The following is a 24,106-nucleotide window of genomic DNA, read 5'->3' as shown; positions in this document are numbered from 1 at the left end:
TGTAATAACGTTGTTGCAAGCTAGCAGCAGCCTAGCTAAATTTCGCGATCGCTTTTAAGTGATGGTTTCCTTGTGTGTAATCTGGCTTTCTGTGTCATTTTAACAAATATATATATTTTTTTAATTCCGATAATGTTTTTCTTTATTGTCCAATCACTGTTGTGCTTGACCTGTTTTGGCAGTTATGAGAATCTCACATCCCCTACTTCATCCACACCATGCAAGCCAGGAGAAACCTGCCTCTTCCCCCAGCATCAAGCATACATTCAGAGACCCTCTTAGACAGGTGATCACTACCCAACCACCGTTTTCCATTAACATTTCCAAATTATGAAATTGTGTACATTTATTTTCAGCTTACACCTTTATAGAAGACAATATAGCCTAATAACTAATTTCAAAGATCTTTTTTTTTACAACACTTTATATTCTCAGAGCTGATGACTTCTTGGATGCTCAAAATGTAGAGGTCACCAATCCTGCCACTACATTTCAAAGTATGGATACAAGGTAAAGAAAGAACAGTGGAAAAAATTACTTTTGTATCAACTAATCAACAGTAATACCTCTCCATTTATTGACTTCTCAAGTACTCTAATATGTTAATATTGTATTTTATTGTTTTTGTATTTGTAGTATTTCTTCACAGGTAACTGACATTGAAGTCATAACTGAAGAAGAATTTAATGACATCCGGAGCTCTACGTAAGTGCGTTCTTGGCTCTAGTGTTCCCTTGTATGTTCCATCAAATCCCTGTATTATCGATGCAATACACTTTTTAAACTGAGCCCTCTAAAAAATCTCCTTCATAGAATTGGCTGGGCCCATAACACCTGGGAAGATGACAGTGGAGAAGATGACAGCTGGCACCCAGAAATGGAGATGGAGGATGGGTCATCTTCAGAGGAGGAAGAAATGATGGATGAAGGCAGCGAATGCAGTGATGACAGTGACATCGATTACGTGCCTTATCTCTGTGTGCGGTATGTATAATAAATCAAATATCTTTGAGTGTTGTGACCCGTTTATTCATTGCTGGTTCTTGCTCACCGTAGCACATGATGCAACTCAATTACAACATGCAACTCAATTACGTCTATTTGCCATATCAGGGATTCAATTCAGTTCAATACCAAGCAAACAATTCCCATGACCTGGGACACGGTGCAAAACTGTTAGCTGCCCCGAATTACATACACCATGCCAGGTGATTACCTAAATGCATTCCCATGAACAATTAATCCACGCAGTAGTCTAAACATAAAACGGCATATTCCCCGAATAACCCGAAACACAATAGCATAATGGCTCCAGCAACTTGCAAGTTTGATATATCTGTATTGTGGTTCAGATATTTCAACATGCAAATGTTATTCCTAAATTCTGTAGCGTTTGTAAATGTTGTTATTACAGGATTGGTGGAGCTCTCCAAAAGAGCAAATGGCTGGACACATTACCAGCTGTTGGTCTGGAGGAGACTGTTCATGACATTGATGATGGACACAATTCCTCAGAAGTGATACCACCGCTACCAGAGAAGACCCAAGTCCTCTGCAAGGAAGATATAATTGGACAACCAGCTTCCATTGTTTACCATAGCTGTCTTAAACAGCTGGCTCAGTATCTCGTCGTACCAATCCCCAAGTGCAACACAAAGGACCCAGTAACTGATGCTGAATAGTTATAATACTTGCCACAATACTGGGCACATGGTGTTATAAACACTATTCATGGTAATGGCTCTAACAAGCATATCTATAACGCTGTATTCATGGCCACTTTCAAATGAGCACTAAAGTTCTATTATATGTGTATATATGTGGGGTCATAGCTTAAACATCTGTTTCTTTTATTCTTTAAGGTCAACTGCTGAGCTGGAATCCTTCCACAATCATATACTGATGTATGCCAGCAAGCGATTCAGCTTTAGCCCCCCCCTGAATTTTTTTTGTTAAAGTATGACATGAAATAAACATACCTGCTCATTTGTGATTCGTTGAATCCTGAGTGTTTCCACACGGGCCATGTCCTCTTGCCCTACCCTGTCAAGACCGCTCCGACCGCGACCTCGTCCCCTTCCTCTGCCCCTGCCTCTGCCCCTAGGCTGCCTGCCTCTAGCAGCAGGACGTACGCTGACCCTATATATCCCAAGTCCTGTGCTGCGAGGACCTGGGTCATAATCGTCCCCAGAGCCAGCTGTCTCTCTTCTTGTACACTCTTAAAATGCAAAATGATTGCGTTATTGTAGTATAATTCATCACTTTAAAACGTCAGCATATAATATTGATGACCAGGTTACTAGATCTGGCAGCTTACGCTAACGAATTACAGTTGCAATTAGTTTGCCATCTTGCTTGGCTGATACAGCTACTTTTCTTAGGCCTACCAGTGCAATTACAATGATTTTAAGATAACATACATGGTATGTCTGTGAGTAAGATGTTGATGCAGCTCAATATGTACTTATGTAGTTATCAGCACTAATGTTTTATTACCTCGGAATCGGACATGGTGTTTTGTCTTCCTATCAATGTAACTGAATTCACATGAATGCGCATAACTGACGTTCGGAGGGAGGAGCTACACCAGGTAGGGCGTGGCAGGGAGGGACCAGAGAGAACACAACGGAATCTCAACGGCTGTTTTCTCCCAAATTATCCACCCTAGCTTAAATACTATGCTAGTGAAATAAATGCTTTAACCTTTTAAATGCTTTTTCCTTTTTTAGGAAAAAGTCAATTATTGTATATTTTGTTTTTGAATGTCGTTACTTAGTACTAAACCAAATATTTTGCGTCCCGGGTTCAATGTGCCCCTCCAACAAAACAGCTGGCCGCAGTCTGGGCCCCCCATGAAAATTGGTCAAGAACCGCCCCTGTTTGAGTGTGATAAGCCGTTTGAAAATCTGCCATTTCCTGTGTTTAACAGCACAGTCTCACTGCGAGAACGTCAAATACCGACTGTTGGCAAGGGCACCTCAGCGTCGGTCGCTGACGGGAAAGGTACCCTTCGGTGTCGTCTGCAGACGAAGAGGGGGTTCAATTCACTACAATGTAATGCCATCCCCGTCGATGTTTGACTGAATGAAATTCATATTGACGGTATGGCACTATGTCCCTATTCTCTCACACCCATCTTGAATTTAATAGACCATTCTCGTTGCTTCGAGGAAGTCTGGCGGTCTCCGTATATATTAAAAATAAATAAATAAATGAATGAATAATTTATTTATTTATTTATTTATTACACGGCTCTTCTCAATGCTGTGGAACGTTCCGTTCACCTGCATGGGCCTTCCCGACTTCCGGCGGTGAATTATTTTTTCCTTTTTTTAAAGTTGTTAAATAAAATAACATAATCAGCAAAGACAATGGTTTTATAGCCATGATTTAAACGGCATGCGAGCTGCTGGTTTCAGCGTCCATAGCAACCATGGGTTATTATATTTCTGTCGAGACCTGAAATATTATTCGTCATAACTATCAAACCAAACATCCTTCACATTCACCGAGCGAAGATTATGAAAGTAAAATGCACATTTCTCGCTAAAAATGTTAACATAAACACTTTTAATGGCGCAACTCCATTAAAACTATACGCCATTAGTCCGCCATTTTCACAGAAAAATATGAAGAAGCTTAAGCCTAATGAATGAATACATTGTTTTATTCATTCATTCTAAACTTATAGCATGAGATGGGCCCATTTGATAGTTAGCCAGCTTGTGTTGACACACTAAACACTCTGATGCTGGCCCCCACACACACACATCTGAATGAAGTGGGTTTGGATCTAGCAGAGGAGACTTCTGTCACCTCTAACGATGTCCTACTTGCTCTTAATTAATGTTATCTTAGTTGTCGGGCAGAAAAGATAGCCGCATGTGGCCATATTGTTTCTCTGTAAAGGGTAGCTATAATAACGTTCTCTCTCTAGCTTGCACTTTGTATGTCTATCTCTGTTTGTGTGTCTTTCTCTCTCTGCCCCCCCCCCCCCGCACACACACACACACACACACACACGCACGCGCGCGCGCGCACACACACACACACACACATCCATTAATCAAGAGGGATAGAAGACTCTTCATGCTGACAACCTACTTCCTCATTCTCCAGACACGTCTGTTTACGTTCTATTTTCAGATCCCACCGACTATCCCAAACAACCAGCAATGATTTACCTTTCAACCAATGCCAAATAAAGTGTACCAACAATAAAACATAACAATTCAGAAGATACAGAGAGAGGAAGCCACCAATCTGAAGGTACCCGCACACACACACACACACACACACACACACACACACACACACACACATACAAACACACACAGTGAATACACTATAAAGTGCAAATTAAACAAACGTCTGTATATCAGAAAGGGCAATTAACATGTCCCAAATTGGGCAAACAAACAAGAAGGAACTGCTTGTAAATGTTGAGTTAAAATGCGCGGTTGTGCAGAGCAGAGCAGCTGACCCCTAGAGCAGCTATAGCCTATCGGATGAGCAGAGGAGGCACATGTGGGTCCGAACGACGAGCAGCCCGTCGATGGATTCAACAGCAAAAAAACGCGTAAATACTTTTGGGGTTTTTGAAAAGTATCTTTTATAGGACCAAATTCTGCAATGATTTAATAAAGTGCATATACATCTTGCACTTTGAACGTATGTTGAAAACAGCTTTAAACTTTACTGCAGCCCAGGTTCGTGTCATCAAATGTATCTTTAAGCCTGCAGACGTCAACTCGTGTAGGGAAAACGCGTTTAAGTCTTGAGAAGATATTTCAAATTGATGAAGAACTAATGTACATTTTGGGGAGTGGTCCATGTCATTACTCGATGCGGACTCCTCGCGGTTTGGCGCTTTTTGCGGTTCTTCTGGATCTCCATCTGCACGTGAGTTATCATTATGCGCATTTTTTTGCCTGTTATGTGGATAATTTCTGTAGCATTAGCCTACTATTTTTACATTTTCTTCACCATATATTTTTTAACTAATGTCTTTGGGTTAGAGGTCACCGATTGAATTAGAGCAGAATAAACTCGCTGATTTACTTGCAATGTACGCCAGTGTTATTTCTACGTTACAAAGCTCTGTCCCTCTCTCTCTTTTCTCTTGACCCAGCAGGCGATCGCCATCCCTGCTGAGTGCGACCCTAACTACGTCCTTATTGAAGATGAAATCAAATGTATGGAACTGCTGAAGATCAACAGGAGTTCACATAATGTTGGGCAGCAAGGTAAATCCAAGAGCCACTGCTCGAGTATACGATAATGGATAGACTCTTTGGATATATTTTGACCTATAGCCTACAATTTATCAGGGTAAAATATTTAAATTAAATAGACATAATTCCAAATAATCGACCTGGTATTTAGTGGCAGTACAATATGGTACCTGAGGTTACATTTTAGGAAAACAAAACAAAGAGCTGCTGGTGGTCATAACATTGTTTCTATCCCCCATGTGATCGTCTATCCCAGGTAGAAAATGATTCACCTGTGGCGGTGACCTGTCTGTGCATGTGGGCCTGCATGTGTGTGTGTGTGTGTGTGTGTGTGTGTGTGTGTGAGTGTGTGTGTGTGTGTGTGTGTGTGTGTGTGTGTGTGTGTGTGTGTGTCTGTGTGTGCATGTGAGGGAGAATGAAAAGCCTGATAATATCCTATAAGAGAAACTGAAGTGCCTTGTTTTCCTTATTACCGAGACGGTAATTGTGTGAGCTGCGGTGTAATCCCATCAGCAGCACACAACACGTTGCCGCTCGCTTCCTCTTCCCGATCCCGCTACAGATTTGAGATCAGCAGTGAGCTTTGGTTCCTCGCTCCGCCTGATTGATGTGTACCATAATCTAAAGACACTTGCCCCAGGACAAGAGGTTTCCGACTGATCTAATAGATAAAAGTCATATCGCACATCCCCTATGCCTGAGTTAGTGTGTTTTTGCCTTAAGGGCTGCAGCAAAGGCCTCTGAATGTATTCCTTTTAATGAGTATTTTGGGCTTCATGTTTGCTCGCTTTGGCGGTTGTTGTCGAGGTTTGCGTGACTTATGCCTCTATACCTTGTGGATCATTTATTTCGCGAGAAGATGGTAAACTTTTGAAAAATAAATAAATCTTACTTCTGACAAAAGATAAAGTCAATTCTATGCAAGACAGTAGGGAAACATCCAGGCAAACTGTGGGACGCAAGCCCCGAACTGTGGGACGCAAGCCCCAAACCGTAGGACGCGAGCCCCAAACCGGGGGACGCGAGCCCCTTTCGCAAAAGATCAAACACACAGTCAGACTGTGAGCCCTGATAGGAGATAAGTCATGATAAACTCAATTGGAAATATACCTATACTCTGTCTGTATATGTTATATAGCCTACAATATATATGATATAGAACAATACCAAAAAATACTAAACAACTAACGAAGTTGTCCCTCATTAAACTAAATTTGTTTCCTCATTGCGGCTGTAGTTCAGACATATCTGTCTGTCTGAAACGAACCAAATATATCAAATGGTTTTTAAACCAATCAATGAAATTTGACAAGACGCTTTAATACAAAACAAAATACAATAGGTGCGTGTGTTATTGTGTCAAACACACATTGAAGTTCTCTGCTTAATTAATCTGTTGGTTCTTTCAGTTATAATACAATTTATGTCTTGTACCTGAAATATGTGTCTCAAATGTTACACTATAGCCTATAAGACTAACTGTCAACTGTTTGATTATTCTTTTTTTTAATTTGTACGCCAAAGAGGAATTCCATATTTAAAAAGGTTTATGACATGGGGGCCAATGTTAGTTTACCGTACCTTATCTCAGACTAAACAATGTAGACCTTTCCTTGCGAAACCACTCAAACCAACACTACAGCTGTTCTATCTGTGGAGTAAAATCGACTCAACTTGGTAGATATCAATTAGCTTAATAGGATTACTAATAGCCTACATTGAGTTACTTATATTTCTGATCCTAACTAAAATGCCTTTGTGACTACATACAAACATCTTCCAAATGCAGAACGCAGTGTCAAAACAAACCTAGTGTTTAGTATCCCCTGGATTTCAACTAGCACCATCAGTTCTTCTGTGACTGATTTGGGTCCAAGGTTTGCTTGGAGACCTTGCTTCAGGTAACGTGTTCCCCTTTCCCTCTGCCTCGACCGTTGATCCATGAGGTCGGGCTGTAGGGCAGGGACGGCTTCTCTCAACCTGCGTTCCCTGCCGCGGAAATGAGTTCCCTGATCTGACAGCTGTTCCAAGGGTTTCTTCATCCATGCAACAAATATGTACAGTGCCATTAGGAAGTTGTCCATGTCTGTCAAAGGCAGGAGGTCGATATGCACCTCCTGGCTGTCTACGATGACCCATCGTCACCTGGGCTGAAGTAGTCTACCTGAGGAGTATATGGTTTTCTTTGTGGTGGCAGACTCTGGCTTGGGGCAGGTCTGCCATTTTTGGAACTATTTACAGCAGTTAATGCACTCCCTTTGGCCCAGCCAACTGCTTCCCTACCATGCAGGATCCAGTATTTTCTGCTGGCTTCTGCGACTACCCGCTAGGGTCCTGGGTTCTGTAACTACTTCTTGCAGTTGAGAACAGTGAAGGCCCCCAGTAGTGGATAGCATTTTCCTCACCGCTCACATCAATCTAATGTTTGCGTGCAGCTGCTGTTAGTGACGGCACAGCACAGGCACTACCTAAAAGAGCTGAACTGAATTGTCTGGTCGCAGCAAAGGTCACACGGTTGTAAAGCAGCCGCTGATTTACTGCTTCAGTTTCAGGATAACCGGAAATTTAAAGATGTTGAATTGAACATATGATGGGAGGATTAAACGTAGGATGGATCAAGGGGGGAGGAGCAAATATCCTTCAGGACTTGATTTGTTGCTAGAATTAGTTATCACTCAACTTATCCGCTGAGTGATAGGGTGCTGTGGATCAAACAGCACAGGATGTATTTACTCAGGCTCTACTAAATAACTGTGATGTTGCCGTCCTCCTATGCGGATAAGCCGTGTGGCTCTGTCAAACTCGTATGCCACAGTCAGTAGGACAATGCTAAACTAAAATTGCTTGATGACATTCAGGGGATCTTCGGGACAAATCAGTCCTTCCATAACTGCTGTAGGTGCTCGTCTCGGCTTCCTGATAGTCAGCCGTTGGTGGTGGCCTACTGGCGTGCAGCCTGCTTTTTGTACAACCTACCTGTGATGTGTGGGATCTAGAATTGGTGGCTGTTTGTTTGGCGTCTGTAGTCATGAGTAAGCAGAGTGTTGCTATTATCAACTCTTCACTGTTAAGGTGAAAGGCTGATGGAGTCTCTGGGCACTAGGCTCCTGTGCCATGGAGGAGTCGGCGTCTTGGTACCAGCGGCTCTGGAGACAAAGGTCCGACAACTTCTTACCCGGCGCGATGTCTTCAACTGGGTTTCTAGGCAAATACACATAATGCCAATTTTTTTTCAATGTGTCTATCAGTTCCTGGATCTCCACCAACCTTGTGCCCAAAAACACCTTGAACTGGCCAGAGTGGGAACGGTGGATGAGTCTTTCCCACAAGGTGACTGGGCGGATGTTGAGTGTGAATGCATTCATGAGCAAGGTGGCTAGCTGTGCTCCTGTCAGCACTGCAGTTCAGGCAATGGATAGTCTGTTTCTTCTTTGGGCCTATCTGTGATTCTGCAATGAGGAGGGCGACCTCGACCTGGCCCCAGTAATCTTGGGTTTCTAGTTTGGCCACCAAGCCCTAGGCTCGTTCAGAGGCCAAAGGGAGATGTCCGTCTGAAACGTGGAGGAGACAGAGGAGTGGAAGATTAATGATGAGCGGATTTCCAGCCATAAATGGACACATCACAGCATCATGTTTAAGGCTTTTAGCTGTGAGGCGTAAACTTCACCGCCATATTTGAGAGGCCAAGACTGGCCTGTAAACAAATGAGAATAAAAGAGGGGCTGCAGTTTTCTGGATAAAAAGCACTATTACATACAGGGGTTTGGATCTACATGGAGTAAAAAAAACACCTTGAAAGCTGTTTAGGACTTAAATGAACCACAGCTCCCCTGTTTACTTGTATAACTTTGTTAGGAGGCAAGTCAATGTGGCGGATATATGGACATTACATGGCTGTTGGCAGACTTCACTGCACCACGGCGACTATGACTCCCGCTGTAGCATTGGTGCGCTGATGTGAAGTCCCCGGCGCAAGAGCATTAGCTCCACAACTCAACTTAAAACAGCTCCCAGATAATGCTAACAATAATAAACGTACTGTATGTATATCTGTATTCAACTATGTTAAAAGGCAAATTCCAAAAACAAGGATCTAGCTGAAGCAGTTAAGTAGCTAATACAGCAATATTTCATTCCAAGTTACCCTTTGGACTTCTGCTTGGCTGTGCATAGAGAAACCGGCACCATGAAACAACACAACTCAAGCACTCAGGGACACAGGGACCAGATGATGCTGACATTTTGTTAAATAACTGAATTCAGTTTTCGAAATTGGCGTTTTAATGTTGTTTGTTCTAGATAGGCACACGTTAATAGATTATTGTTTGAATAATCGTGAGGCTTTATTTATTTTTGGAGCTAATGCCCTGACAGTGCTAATGCTAACTGGTAGCGGATACGTCCAGCGGGATCACTCAAACCAATCAACAGAAGAGCGGTCTTACTGCTCTTGTCTAACCCTGGGGACATCACAAAAGGCAGAAAATCCCAAATCCTGAATTAACCATTGAAATTATCAGCGGTTTTTAATGGACGTAGCGGTTAGAAAATACAATAAATTGTCTATGAGTGTAACTGAAGTGTAAGTGAGGGTGTGTGTGTTGCTGTTCTGATAGAGTTGTTTCTCTCCCCAGAGTGCAGGGGCCTCTGGGACGATGTGAGCTGCTGGCCCCATGCGGTGGAGGGGGAGGTGGTGTCCGTCCCCTGCCCAACCTTCCTGCAAACCACAGGTCAGCCATGGAGCTGTCACACCTTTATACAAGCTCTAGCGGGTTACATCATAATGTCTGGTGGATAGTGTTTTAGTCCCACTGTAATGCTAAGTGTTTGTTTGCATTAACTGTGTTTGATTACTAATGCCTGACTCAGTCCCGCTGTATATCACTATTACTCTGATCACTTAGTAATGTCTAGCTCTAGCGTATCAATCTCACTGTAATACTTTGTTTATACTGGCTTTTTAGTTTATACAGGCTCAGTCCCACTGTACTATCGGTATTTCTCTGTTTGACAGGTGATGCCTATGGCTCAGTGCCACTTCAATACTGTGATTGATGAGCAATGCCTACTCTAGTGTGACAGACCAAATGTTATTCCTATGCTCAACTAGTTATGCCTGGCTTTAGTTAAAAGTCAACCCAATCTCTGCCATTGGTGTAGTTGTAGATTCATGCTCCATTAGTTGTATCTTTATCATTGAATATACAGCATGTTTGGTGGTTTGTTTACTGAAAGCATGTGTGTGTGTGTGTGTGTGTGTGTGTGTGTGTGTGTGTGTGTGTGTGTGTGTGTGTGTGTGTGTGTGTGTGGGGGGGGGGGGGTGTGTGTGTGTGTGTGTGTGTGTGGGGGGGGGGTGTGTGTGTATGTGTGTGTGTATGAGTGCGTCTGTGTGTATCTCGCTGTCTCTCTTTTGCTCCCTCTCCGTGTCTCTCTCTCAGGGAGAGTTTATAAGAACTGTACGGAGTCCGGCTGGAGTGAGTCCTACCCCCCCCATGAGATAGCGTGTGACTACGGCTTCAATGGAAGCTTCTCTATCGAGGTGAGCCGCATTCTACTCCTACAACCGCTTTAACTACTACTGTTGCTACTAATACTACTAAAAATAGTACTACTAGTGCTCAAACCTTTACAGAGATGACATGGAAACAGTTTTAAAGGTAGAAGTTTAGGTGCCTTACAACTAGCTCAAGCGACAAATCAATTCCTGAAGGATGATTGCTCCTGCGTGCCTGATCCCTCCAAGATTTAGATTTAGATTTAGGGCATTTAGCAGACGCTTTTATCCAAAGCGACTTACAATAAGTGCATTTGTTACAATAAATACATTTGTCATAAGAAGTGAAACAATATATCGCTGTCGGTACAGTAAAGATGTTCATAGAACCAAGTGCAAGTATTACAATCGCTAGGCTAACCCATTCCCCGTGTAAAGCAATGATAGCAGCTACTGTAGATGCTACACAATACCTTGAATAAGTGCAATGTACAAGTGCCAGGACGTACAACATTCAATGGTGGCTGTGCATTGGTTTCTATGCAGAGTCGAGGTGAACTCTGAACAGGTGAGTTTTGAGTCTTTTGCGGAAGCTGGTGAGCGACTCTGCGATCCTGACATCGGTAGGGAGCTCGTTCCACCACTGAGGTCCCAAAACAGAGAAAAGTTGTGACTTCGCTGATCGACCTTTGCTTGCTCTTAGCGATGGCGGTACCAGACGTCCAGCTGAGGTAGTTGAGCGGAGGGATCGAGCTGGGGTGTGTGGCTTTACTAATGCTTGGAGGTAGGCAGGGGCAGTTCCATCGACTGCCTTGTATGCCAGTACCATCATCTTGAATCTGATGCGAGCTATTACAAGGAGCCAGTGGAGGTCATGGAAGAGGGGGGTTACATGTGAGAACTTTGGTAGGTTGAACACGAGGCGCGCTGCCGCATTCTGGATGCGCTGCAAGGGTTTAATCGCAGAGGCAGGGAGTCCAGCCAGGAGCGAGTTGCAGTAGTTGAGGTGGGAGATGACCAGTGATTGGACTAGAAGCTGAGCTGCTTCCCTTGTGAGGAAGGGCCGGATCCTGCGGATGTTGTAAAGTGCAAATCTGCAGGATCGGGCCACCGCAGTGATGTTTGCGGTGCAGCATAACTGATTGTCCAACACTACACCAAGGTTTTTGGCAGTTGGAGAAGGAGATACAGTGATGTTCTCAACAGTGACCAGTAAGTCCATGTGTGGGCAGTCTTTCCCTGGTATTAGGAGGAGCTCAGTCTTGTTGAGGTTAAGCCTCAGGTGATGGGCAGTTGTCCAGGTGCTGACTTTTGCCAGACATTCAGATATGCGTGTTGCAATCAGGGCTTTGTCAGATGAGGGAAAAGAGAGAAATAGCTGAGTGTCGTCAGCATAGCAGTGATAGGAAAAGCCGTGGGATGTAATTACAGAGCCCAGAGATCTGGTGTAGAGAGAGAACAGTAGAGGCCCCAGTACAGAGCCTTGAGGGACACCTGTATCAAGCGTGCAAGGTTTGGACAAGGAGCCATTCCATGGTATCTGATAAGTGTGATTCATCAGGTAGGATGTGAACCAGGAAAGGGCAGATTCAGCTATGCCAAGTTCGGCGAGAGTGGCGAGGAGGATCTGGTGGTTCACAGTGTCAAATGCTGCAGACAGGTCAAGGAGAATGACAACCGATGAGAGGGACGAGGCTCTGGCCGCACGGAGGGACTCAGTCACCGCGAGGAGAGCCGTCTCAGCGGAGTGTGCTTTTTTGAAGCCTGGCTGGTGAGGGTCAAGCAGGTTGTTAGATGAGAGATAGGAGGACAGTTGGTTAGCGACGGCACGTTCCAATGTTTTAGAGAGGAATAAAAGAAGAGATACCGGTCTGTAATTCTGGATGTCAGTGGTATCAAGGGTTGGTTTTTTGAGGAGGGGCTTTATTCTGGCAGTCTTGAAAGATGTTGGAACAATGCCAGAAGTGAGGGAGGAGTTAATATGTGCGGTGAGAAATGGCAGGATGTCGTTTGACACAGCCTGGAGGAGGGAGGAAGGGATAGTGTCAAGGGGGCAGGTGGTGGCATGGTTAGATGTTATAATTCTGTTGACCTCGTCTGAGGTGAGAGGGATGAATTGGGTAAAGACAGAGGTGGGGGTGGGGGGAGGGAGGATGGTGGCAGTGATAAAAGAGGAGCTAATGTCCTTTACTTTCTGGGTAAAGTAGGTAACAAAGTCATCAGCAGTGAGGCAGGAAGGAGGAGGAGGGGAGGGAGGGTTGAGGAGGGAAGAGAACAAGGAAAACAGTTTCCTGGGGTTTGAGGCGGAGGAGTTAATTTTGGTCCTGTAGAAGGCAGAATTGGCTGTTGACACAGTGGAGGTGAAATCAGAGAGAAGAAAGAGATAGTGAGATAGATCATTAGGACAGTCTGATCTCTTCCATTTCCTTTCAGCTGCCCGCAACTCTGCTCTATGGGTCCGCAGAGATTCAGACAGCCAAGGAGGGGGGGGTGAAGATCGCGCCGGTCTGGAGTGGAAGAGACAGAGGGAGTCCAAAGAGGAGGAGAGGGAGGATAGCAGAGTGTCAGAGGATTCCTCGTGGATAGTTGAGAGAATTGGTCAATAGAAGGTAGTGAAGACAGAACAGTTGAGGCAAACGTAGAGGGAGAGAGAGTTTTGAGGTTGCGGCGGGTGGTGACAATGTGGGGACTAGAGAGGAGGGGGGAGAGGACTTTAAGGGGAGAGAAAAAGCAACAAAGTGATGGTCAGACATGGGGAGTGGGGTAACAGAGAGAGCAGAGGTGCCACAGGACCTTGTAAATATCAGGTCAAGCTGGTTCCCTACCCTGTGTGTGGGAGGAGAAGGGGATAGTGTTAAGTCAAAGGTGGCAAAAAAGTTGGTTAATTCAGGTGAGTGCAACTTTTCTGGCAGGATGTTAAAGTCGCCATGTATAACGAGTGGTGTGCCATTTTCAGGAAAGCAGCTGAGAAGGGCATCCATTTAGTCATAGAAGTCACGAAGGGGGCCAGGGGGACGGTAGATTACCACAATGAAGAGATTAATAGGAAGGGTGACAGTGACAGCGTGGAGTTCAAATGCAGATCTGGCCAAGTGTTCTAGTGGAAGGACCTGATAGGACCACATCGGAGAGATAAGGAGTCCGGTCCCTCCTCCTCGCCCCGAAGGTCTAGGGGTGTGTGAGAATGAGTAAACAGTGGAAAGGGCAGCAGGAGTGGCAGAGTTCTCTGGAGTGATCCAGGTCTCTGTCAGGGCCAGGAAATGGAGGGTATTAAGGGACGCATAGGCCGAAATAGAGTCTGCCTTTTTGACCACTGACTGGCAATTCCAGAGTCCTCCCATCACTTCAAGGTCAGTGATGGCGAGGGTGGATAAATGGCATAGATTGGATGGGTTACAACGCCGAGCAGAGGATCTATTGTGGCATCGTCTGTGAGTAGAGATTCTAACGACAATTGAAGTACGACACATAACTACAATACCGTGGCCTCTAAGGTCTTCCTCGAGGGACTCCCACATAGAGACTCCCTTAGTCTTTGTTTCCCGGGTCTTGACTCCCACAGAGAGACTCCCTTAGTCTTTGTTTCCCGGGTCTTGACTCCCACAGAGAGACTCCCTTAGTCTTTGTTTCCCGCGTCTTCGTTTACTGGGTCCTGACGCTAAAGCTGACGCTACTAACACTTAGCCTTTAAATGCACATAGTAGCTCAGGCAGACTTAGCTCCGCCCAGTCAATCAAGCCTATTGTTCACACCTTGTGACCGAAACTAGACTCAACAACCTTACTATCAACAACAACACAGCAAAAACCAACACTGCAGAAACTTGGGTTAAAGTTAGTACAACCAATTGCAATGCCAAACACTAGAATTCTTACCTTCAAGACTCACCACAGCTAGATATGAGACAACCTTCTTAAAGACAAAATGTAATGTCTTTAAGAAGGTTTAAGAAGGTTTAATCCTCCCTTCATATCCCGATCAACCTGGAAACGGGTAATTTCAACATCTTTATGTTTCTCATTATTCTGAAACTGAAGCAGCAAATCAGAGGCTGCTTCATGGCTGTGTGACGTGGCGTCACATATGTGGCGACCAGACAAGAGACTTCATCACTTCATTTCATTTAAGCTCTGAGTGCTCTACTCTGCCCAGCCTAGCCCGCTGGCTGTGCCGTCGCTAACAGCAGCTGCGCGCAGCATTAGAATGATGCAAGCGGGGAGAACAATGCAGCTTACCATGCTAAGCACCACCTGGGGCCTTCACCGGTCCCGTAGGGCTGTGTCAGGGCCATATTGAAGTTGACGAGGAGGGTTCAGTTAGGAAAAGTTAGATGGAGGACGGTTTGGGGTTGTGGTAGGGCTGAGCGATTAATCAAATTTTGATCGCGATTTCGATTTTAGGGTCAAATGATCACAAAAGTAATATAATCAAAAGAAAATTTGGATACATATCTGTACATTATTTCAGATTTGATATTTTTCTTTTTGACCATTTTCTGTATTTTTTAGTTGAAATTTCCAAGTTCTCTGTTACAAAGTGTTATTTGGGAGAGATATGCTGAATAAATACATCATGTTTTCAAACTCAAAAATAATCCTTTGAATAATCGTGATTTCAATATTGACCAAAATAATCGTGATTATGATTTTTCCCATAATCGAGCAGCCCTTCTCAAAATCACCGATCACAAGCAATCGTACGGGCCAGATTCCAAACTGTGTGAGAGAGAGCACAACATAACATCAGTATTTATGCCCGGCTCTCTCATTATGCCCCCCTGACTTATCTGGAGAGACTGCCGAGAGCCTGGACAGGGAAACAAAAACTGTGGAGTTACACCTTGTTTCTTGTTTTGTTACAAAGATTTTCTATTGCATTGAAGTTATTTGCCCATCGGATGAGAAATTCTGTTGAGGACTTTATGGTTGTATTTATAAAGTGGTTGTCTACACATTGTTGATTTGAAACTTTACAGACACTTTTTTAAAGAGCATCTGCATCCTCTAGAGGATGTTTCAGCTTGTCTACCCACCGGGAAAAGCTGACTAGCAGAGTTTGTGTCCGCTGCAATATGATTGGTTGTTGAAGTGAATGCGAGTGAAACACCTCGTTCACCCAGATTTGAGTCTTCTATCAGACTTTAGAGTCAATTCATCCGTTGTCTGATTTGTGAGACTAGGAGTTAGGGGGAGATGGGTTAGGAGTTAGGAGGAGAGGGGTCGGGTTAGGAATGAGGAGGAGAAGGCTCTGGTTAGGAGTGAGGAGGAGAAGGGTCGGGTTAGGAGTAAGGAAGAAGAAGGGGGGGTTAGGGGGAGAAGTGTACATCTTAAGATGGAGGACCTCTGGTTATTCTCAGTCTGTTTTTCAACAGAGGCCCCTGTTGAGTGGCTTCCTGCTCTGAGGAGTGTACGCTAGATTTAGAGGATGCCTAAACAGGGTTGTGCTTTCGTCCTCCTTTCATTCTCTGTTTGTCTCGATACCACTCTCCATCTTGGGCTCTCTCTTGTTCTCTCTCCAATAAAGAAACCTTCCTCTCCCTCTCTGAATGTATCGCTGGGTCCATTCGTCTCTCTTGCGCTACTTCTTACATTGTTGTCCCTCTGGGTCAAAGTCACACTAACACAATTAAAACACTCGGTCTCCCTGGATGGCCCTGATGCTACAGATAAACACAGACCAACACTGTGTCCTTCCCACACCACGCACAATCATTTTTATCAAGTGCAAACGTAAAAACAAGCACTGCTGCTAGTCTCTCCCCTCTCGGCATTCACCCTTGTGGCGTCCAAGACACACACACACACACACACACACACAGGCACACACTTGAGACAGGGTCGGCTGACAGTGGGGGGTGTTTGACCAGAAGGTTGTGGATTCGAGTCCATCCATCTGAAGGCATTAGGAGCCAAGGGAAACAGACATTGTACAGACATGTGTAGAGGGACTTGGCTAACGATGAAGTTGTGTGTTAACCTGCTGTGTGTGTCCCTGCTTTGAATGAGAGGTTCTTAAGGCTGTGATTGGCTCTCCTGTTGTCCTCTCAGACGGCGGTGTCGCCGCGGTACTTCCTGTATGTCAGGATCATGTACTCCGTGGGCTATGCCTCTTCCCTCGTCTCCCTGGTCGTTGCCGTGACGATTCTCTGTCTCTTCAGGTCAGTTTGAACAACATTTGGGGTATTTAAGAATGAAGCCTAAACAATATGTAAGAAGTCATTTTAAACAATCAATTCAAATAAATAAAAATGAACTATTCAATTATAAATATGTAGAAATTAGAGTTCTGCTGCAAAAATAATCTGAACCTTAACTTCAAAATTTCAAACATACTCAACTCAAGCATTCCTTATCTCTTACCTAAACGTAACATATGTATGTTTGTATATTGTGCTTGTTTGTAAAGATATCAGTGTATCCAGTATTGTCATGTGTGGTGACATGTCCCCTTTTCCCTAAAGGAGACTTCACTGCACTCGTAACCTGGTCCACATCCAGCTCTTCCTCTCCTTCATCCTGCGTTCTACCCTCATCTTCGTCAGAGACCTGCTGCTCTTCACCTCCCAGGACCACTTCCACTGTGGCGTGTACCCGGTAACACCAACAAACTCATATCCCTAAAAGATCCCATATCATGCTTAATTACAGTTAATAATTGCATTTGGGGGTACTACCAGAAAAGGGTTGCATGCCTGTATGTGGAAAAATACCCCTTATTATTGACACAATGTTCATATCTGCAAAATTCGGATATGTATCATGTTGCTTTAAGGCCCGCCTACCAAGTAGCCCAGTCTGCTGTGATTGGTCAGCACGCCCACTCTGTTGCGATGGTTGAACGCTAGCACGTATGTCTGCAAATTCACAGGCGCGACTTCTGAACTTCAGCAGCGCCCACTGCACTGCAGTCTGAAGTCACACTAATAGGGAAGTAAAGTTTGAGCGCAAACAAGCTGTTTCACGCACATATTGAGGGGCGTTCTCATGGAGACAAATACTCCTCCTGGCTGGGACTTTGATTTTTCTAGCTTAGCAGTAAAACATGTATACATACGTTCTATAACAGTCTAAAGCAAGGGGAAAGTCGAAAAAGCATGATATCACCCCTTTTACTGCTTGAGTAAGATATAGTAGTTATATAGTTCTCCCTATGGCTCAATAATAATGTATAAATTACTATCAATTAATTCAGATTTTTATATTCATCTTGCTCTTCTTATTTCAGCACTAAATCAGATAGTACTAGAAACTGAGTACTAAAGATACTAGATATATTTGTACTCTTACTCAAGTCATTATTTGGAAAACTACTTTAATATCTACTTGACTTATTAAAGTAACAACACTTTTACTTGTGTATAGTTTTGGACAACTCTGCCTCGTGAATATTTGTAGCAAAACAGTGCCTATATTCAAATTATTTGTTTATCTCATTGCACAGCAATTCTGTTCTAGTGTGGCTCTGGTTCTAGTTTCCTCTGCTGCCCCCCTCAGATGAGCTGTAAGATTGCCACAGCATTCTCCAACTACAGCATCATGGCCAACTACAGCTGGCTGCTGGCCGAGGGACACTACCTGTACAGCCTGGTCAGCGTCTCGCTCTTCTCCCGCCGCAGACACCTGGGCTGGTACATCGCCCTCGGCTGGGGTAGGATCCCTCACTAACACCAGCTCGCTTTCCCCTGTAGTGTGACAACTAGATGGGCGGTACCGGTGTGTGTTCCCATGATGCATTGCTTTTTTTCCCCAGATCCTTACTTTGACAGAAAGCACCCTAGACCTAAATGTAGACTTTTCCATTTCTAACAAAGGGTCAACCTGATCAGAACTCATTCATCTATGATATAATCATACCTAAACCTAAAGCTTTGAACTTCAAAAAGTAAATGTTACATTTTATTAGGCTGAGAGAGGTTAATGTACTGTAGCGTTGTGCTGGGCTACTGCGACCCGTTCAGAGAGGAATAAGAAAATGACAAGAACAACAAAGAAGAGATTAAATATTACGTTTTCTGATGAAGAATACGACAAAGCAATATCCAAATCATGAAATGGAAATGGATGTCAGTCTATCAGAAGTCCCTACATCCCTCTGACCTCTTAACCCCGCTAAACCCATGTATCTGAAACCAATATGGCTACCTGCGGAGCATGCTCGAAAGTCCCGGTCTCTCTCTCTTTGAAGCAGCCCATCCAAGTTGTTTCGTCATGAGATGAGAACGCCTGGGAATGAGGGGAACACTTCAAGGGAAGTGAGGGCCAAAAGAGTTGCTTCTCCCTGCAATTTCTGCTTTTGATCCTCCTGATTTCCTTCATTTGTACATCCCTTCATCTCTTCCTACCATCTTCATGTTGTAACACTAAAACAAAGCTATGGATGTAGCATTTGATTCATGTCACTCCTAAATTATTTTAACTTTCAGTTAAAAACACTAACAGCCACCAATGTTATCTCGGATGGCTTTACTGTTTATTTATTTACAGCATATTTTAGGGAAGTGATCATACGTCTATGCATCACTATCTCTACGGAACTGAGGTCTCTTAATTCCATTGTTTAATCATAAAAACTTAATCAAGTGCATCCGTGGGCTTTATAACTGAATTTACAGCTATCATCTCCCAGGGAAAACACAGCCCGAGCCCATAGTCAACATATGTTATAGCGCAATCATCAATACATGTTATTCTTACAATCACAACACTGTGCTATGCTATATTACGACACTAATATATACTATACTATTGAGATATGATATTATACTTCTGTATACTACACTGTGTAATGTTTGTATACTAACTATACTGTAGTGATACTCTAGTGCTTCAGTGATAAGTGCTTGCGTTTGTGCTGTTAGTATAACTATATTATGCTGTAGTGATACTCTAGTGCTTCAGTGATAAGTGATTGCGTTTGTGCTGTTAGTATTAACTATACTATGCTGTAGTGATACTCTAGTGCTTCACTGATAAGTGCTTGTGTTTGTGTTGTTAGTATTAACTATACTATGCTGTAGTGATACTCAAGTGCTTCACTGATAAGTGCTTGCGTTTGTGCAGGCGCTCCGGCGGTGGTGCTGGTGGCCTGGTGTGGCTCCCGGTGTTACTTTGAGGACGAAGGGTACGGATTATATTACAATATTAATAAGAAGTTCTGCTCTGCCCATTAGTATTTTTGGTCATTTCATTTCACCCTGATTAAAAGTGAAGCAATGTAATGTCAGTGTTAACAGAAATGCATCTGCACGGTCAGAGGGATATGAGTGTCCATACGAGGGTATATGTGTGTGTCTGCTAGCAAGTGATGTTAATGGATATTGGGTTCTTTGATGTATGACTGTACAGTCTGTTTGTGTGCATTTGTGTTCAATTAAGCATGTGTGTGTGTGTGTGTGTGTGTGTGTGTGTGTGTGTGTGTGTGTGTGTGTACATGTGCATGTGTGTGTGTATGAGGGGCGTGTTCGACCTAACACGGACCACGACGACCACCAGCACCAACGTGCACGTGAATGACATCTGCCCCGACTTGATGTGATGCCTTCACCTGAAAGCTTCTCATCAGCGAAGGCCTCCTACAACACGTCATCATATGCAGGGGGACAATCCAGCAAAGCACATTCAGAAAATGTTTCCAAATATTCTGAGCACATTATTATTTTGTACTTTTAAGGACATGGAATACACAGACCTGCTTCTTTCAATTGAACAATATATATATTTTTAAATCCTTGGTCGTTTTGGGGATCACAGAGTCGTATCCCATCTGGAAATCACTGATTTCTTGGATCCATCTCTTGAATAATGAAAACAGTATGGTTGCTATAAAATGCAAGCGAAAATCCTCTGTTGGGATTGAGTTCTAAATGTGTTTGCTTATTTTATTATTACTGTTTCCTCTACAGACATATATTGTATGTGGTTGCACCACTGTATATGGTTGCTCCAGAATCTGTAGGGTAAGGACTATGCTGTTAACTGGTTTAAAACAACAACAACAACCTTAAAGAAAGTCCAGACGCAGGCTGCGTTGTGCCGTGTGCCCAGTGTACAGCAAATCAAACCCACATCACCGCCCCTCCATCAAGTACCTGTGACTTGTGTCTGCCGCAGTCGAGTTTATGGTCTAACAGCCCCCCCCGTGTGTGTGTGTTTGTGTGTGTGTGTGTGTGTGTGTGTATGTGTGTGTGTGTGTGTGTGTGTGTGTGTGTGTGTGTGTGTGTGTGTGTGTGTGTGTGAATGTGTGCGCGTGCCAGCTTGTGTGTAGAAACATCGTGTGTGTAGTGACTATGTTGTCTGTGACCCTGCAGGTGCTGGGAGACGCGGAGGGTGGAGTGGATCTGGTGGATCCTCAGAGCTCCGGTGCTGCTCTTCATCATCGTCAGTACCACTTTGACCTTTGACCCCACTGATGTAAAACCATTGAACTTATGGCCTGGTCGGTGTGTTGTTTAAGACCCGGGGAACGATGCAATCAACCAAAACAACTCTGTGTCTTCTGCAGGTGAACTTGTCGTTCTTCCTCTGCATCATGAGAATACTGGTGGCCAAGCTGAGAACACAAGACATGCCCGGCAATGAGTTCAACCATTACAGGTGAGTTCATCAGGCAAGATTTACAATGCCTGGTTATTCAAATAATATTCATATTCAGGGAGTCGAGACAGGTTGCTTGAGGATATTGGGCATCGAACCCAGAGCCTTTGGGCGGGGAGTGAAACACCTTAACCACTACACTGTACAAGTGATAATATGGAATGTAGCTTAATGAGTAACTTAAGAGGCTTGAAGTGGTATCATAATTTTACTGTATATTAAAATCTATTCTTAGCAACTCTTGATCTCTTGTCTTTTCTTTATGGCCGCAGGAAGCTTGCCAAGTCCTCGTTCCTGCTGGTTTCCCTGTTTGGTCTTCACTACATACTCTTCGCCTTTGTGCCGGATAAAGTCAACAACACGTCGGTGGAAATATGGAACTTTATTGAGTTAGCCTTCGCTTCAACTCAGGTACAGCCCCCCCCTCCCCCACACTATTTTTCCACAACCATCACAAATAGTTACCAAATAGTAAATTGTTTCCCTGGAAATATGTGTTCCACAGATGAGTGTGCGTCATGATTCTGTGTTTGATGTTGCAGGGGTTCGTGGTTGCCATTTTGTACTGTTTCCTAAATGGGGAGGTAAGATATTTATCTTCACAAAAAATGGTTTCCAGTTGTACCAGATACAAAACGGTACATAAAAAAACGTACATATAACAAATAAACATTTTTATATATTATATATATATATACTGTATATTGTACACACTTTAAACTTTAACACTTCCCTCCTCACCCATCCTGTCACTTCTCTCGTTCCTAACTTCTGTCCTCCCCCTTCTTCTTCTCACCCCCCTCTCCTCTTCCACCACCCCCCCACTCTCTCCTATTCCATCCTCCATCCCCCCCCTCTATCCTCTTTTCCCCCATACCCTCCCCCCTTCTCCCCCCCACCACCTTAATCCTCCCTTGTCCTGTCTCCTCTCCCTCCCCCTTTTCTCCTCTTCCATTGCTCTCCCCCCTCACCCCCCCACTCCCCCCCAGGTGAAGAGTGAGATGAGGCGGAGGTGGGGGAGGTGGAGGCTGATGCAGGGCCTCCAGGGGCAGAGGCAGCGGGGGTCCATGAGTCAGAGTGGGGGGGCCACCACCAACGTCTCCCTGCTGCACCGGGCACCCACCACGCCCCCGCCAAGCCTGGAGAAGTGATGGACCACACGCTGACATGCTCTCTATCGCTCTCTCTCACACACACACACACACACACGCACACGCACACCACACACACGCACACACACACGCACACGTGTTCTACATGTAACAACAGTCCAGCCGCCAAATGAATAATAATAATAAATGAGATCTATAAAGTGCTTTTATTAAACACAAAGATGCTTTACCCTGAGTGGCTGTGGTTTTCAAGCAGAAAACAGGCAGACAGCACAAACACACGGGTGGGGGGGGGGGGGGGGAGAGAATCTATCCGAGAGGTCGGAAGGTGGAGGGAACAATTCCATGGGACAGTGAGGATTTGAAAAGGTTTGAGAGGTAGGGGCACAGGGAGGCAAGACTTCAGCAGGGCAGTAGGGAGTTGGTCAAGGGAGCATGTAGCTGGTTTGGAAGAGCTGATGAGTATATAGATGATGGAGGCGGCGATGGTGGGGGGAAGGGTAGGAGGTCAAGCAAGATTGAGAGGACAGAGACAGGAGTAGGGGCTGATGTCTATTAACACAGACGACAGTGATTTGTTAATAGTGCTGATTTTATCACCAAAGTATTGAAGGAAGCTGTTGCAAGGTTGAGGTTGGAGAGGGCGTGGGCGCGGGCTTCAGGAGGTTGTTCACCAAGAGGCTCTGGGGTTACGGTCGATGTCGTTGATGATGGTGGAAAAAAAGGCAGACTTGGTGGTGGTTAGGGCATCTTTAGAAGTGGAGAGGTGGAGTTCATAGGCTTCATGGTGGCAGTGAGGGATGGCTACTTGTTGAGTCTTTCCGCTTGGTGACCAGTCGGTTATTTCTCTGAGGAGTTGTGGACGAGAAGTTGGGGATGGAACTAGAGGGGAATTTGAGTACCAGTAGATTGACAGAGAAAAATAGGTCAACGATATGATCTTTAACAAGGGTGGGGAAAGTGACACGTGGGGTGAGCTTAAAAGTGTCCGGTAGACTGATGGATTCAGAGGCGAACTTACAGGTGGGAGAAAGGAGACCTGGGCACACACCTTCTGATGCTTGCTGACCTTTAGTATCTCAGTTGGTTATGATACAGCAACTGATTTTCTCTTCCTTGTTTCAATGTTTTTCACATGCTGTATTGCCTTATCAACCTAGTTTCAGTTGGAAACGCACTACTGCCCCCTTGTGGAGCCCACATGTTAACTCGGGGGACAGTATTAATGCAGGCAGCTCTGTGGAGATCTGTGTTGTGTCTCAGAGTCTTGATGTGGATCTTCGCAAATGTGCTCTATGAAGAATTCATCCATAAAACCAGGTGAACTAGGACATTTTATGGTGGTTTAAGAACTGTTGACACATACACACACTGGGGGAGGGAATACACATGATATAAAATGGGAACATATTTCATACATGATCAATGTGTGGCTACTCCCAGTTTAGGCTCAGATCAGGAACAAAGAAAAGGATGGTTATGTTTGTATTCACTGATATTATAATACTCAACTAAGTGTATATATGCATGAACAGAAGTGTAAAACATAAGCATTGGAACTGGTGTACATAAACACCCTTGGGTGTCTAACAGTTATATACATCAAGTCAAATATTTATAAATACATCTTCAAAGTTCCACTGTCAATTATCTTTTAAATCACATGTTAAAGTT

The 24,106-nt window shown here is 44.2% G+C and overlaps 1 protein-coding gene across 3 annotated transcripts; it reads left to right on the top strand.

Annotated features, from left to right (window-relative positions):
- Positions 1-4,512: 4,512 nt before the first annotated feature.
- sctr (secretin receptor) lies at positions 4,513-22,666 on the top strand. Of its 3 annotated transcripts, XM_079733934.1 has the most exons (14): positions 4,513-4,902; positions 5,135-5,246; positions 8,483-8,564; positions 9,869-9,964; positions 10,673-10,773; positions 16,776-16,885; positions 17,189-17,321; positions 18,222-18,375; positions 19,788-19,848; positions 21,035-21,104; positions 21,229-21,320; positions 21,593-21,731; positions 21,863-21,904; positions 22,310-22,666. In XM_079733934.1, the coding sequence occupies exons 2-14, from the start codon at positions 5,232-5,234 to the stop codon at positions 22,469-22,471; spliced, it is 1,257 nt and encodes a 418-aa protein (XP_079590060.1). In that variant the 5' UTR covers positions 4,513-4,902; positions 5,135-5,231; the 3' UTR covers positions 22,472-22,666. The 3 variants fall into 3 exon arrangements, with proteins under 3 accessions (XP_079590060.1, XP_079590059.1, XP_079590058.1); XM_079733933.1 differs by lacking the exon at positions 8,483-8,564; XM_079733932.1 differs by lacking the exon at positions 8,483-8,564 and having other exon boundaries at positions 5,132-5,246.
- Positions 22,667-24,106: the final 1,440 nt, after the last annotated feature.

The sequence above is a fragment of the Pollachius pollachius genome, assembly GCF_949987615.1.
Source record: "Pollachius pollachius genome assembly, chromosome: 3".
Lineage (NCBI taxonomy): Eukaryota > Metazoa > Chordata > Actinopteri > Gadiformes > Gadidae > Pollachius > Pollachius pollachius.
The sequence above is the reverse complement of the archived record's forward strand: the minus strand, read 5'-3'. Positions and strand labels throughout refer to the sequence as shown.

Coding starts and splice junctions, on each gene's coding strand:
- sctr (XM_079733932.1), top strand. CDS start 4,810: ATGTACATTTTGGGGAGTGGTCCATGTCATTACTCGATGCGGACTCCT. Junction 18,376..19,787: donor GTACATCGCCCTCGGCTGGG/GTAGGATCCCTC, acceptor GCGTTTGTGCAG/GCGCTCCGGCGGTGGTGCTG. Junction 19,849..21,034: donor TGTTACTTTGAGGACGAAGG/GTACGGATTATA, acceptor GTGACCCTGCAG/GTGCTGGGAGACGCGGAGGG.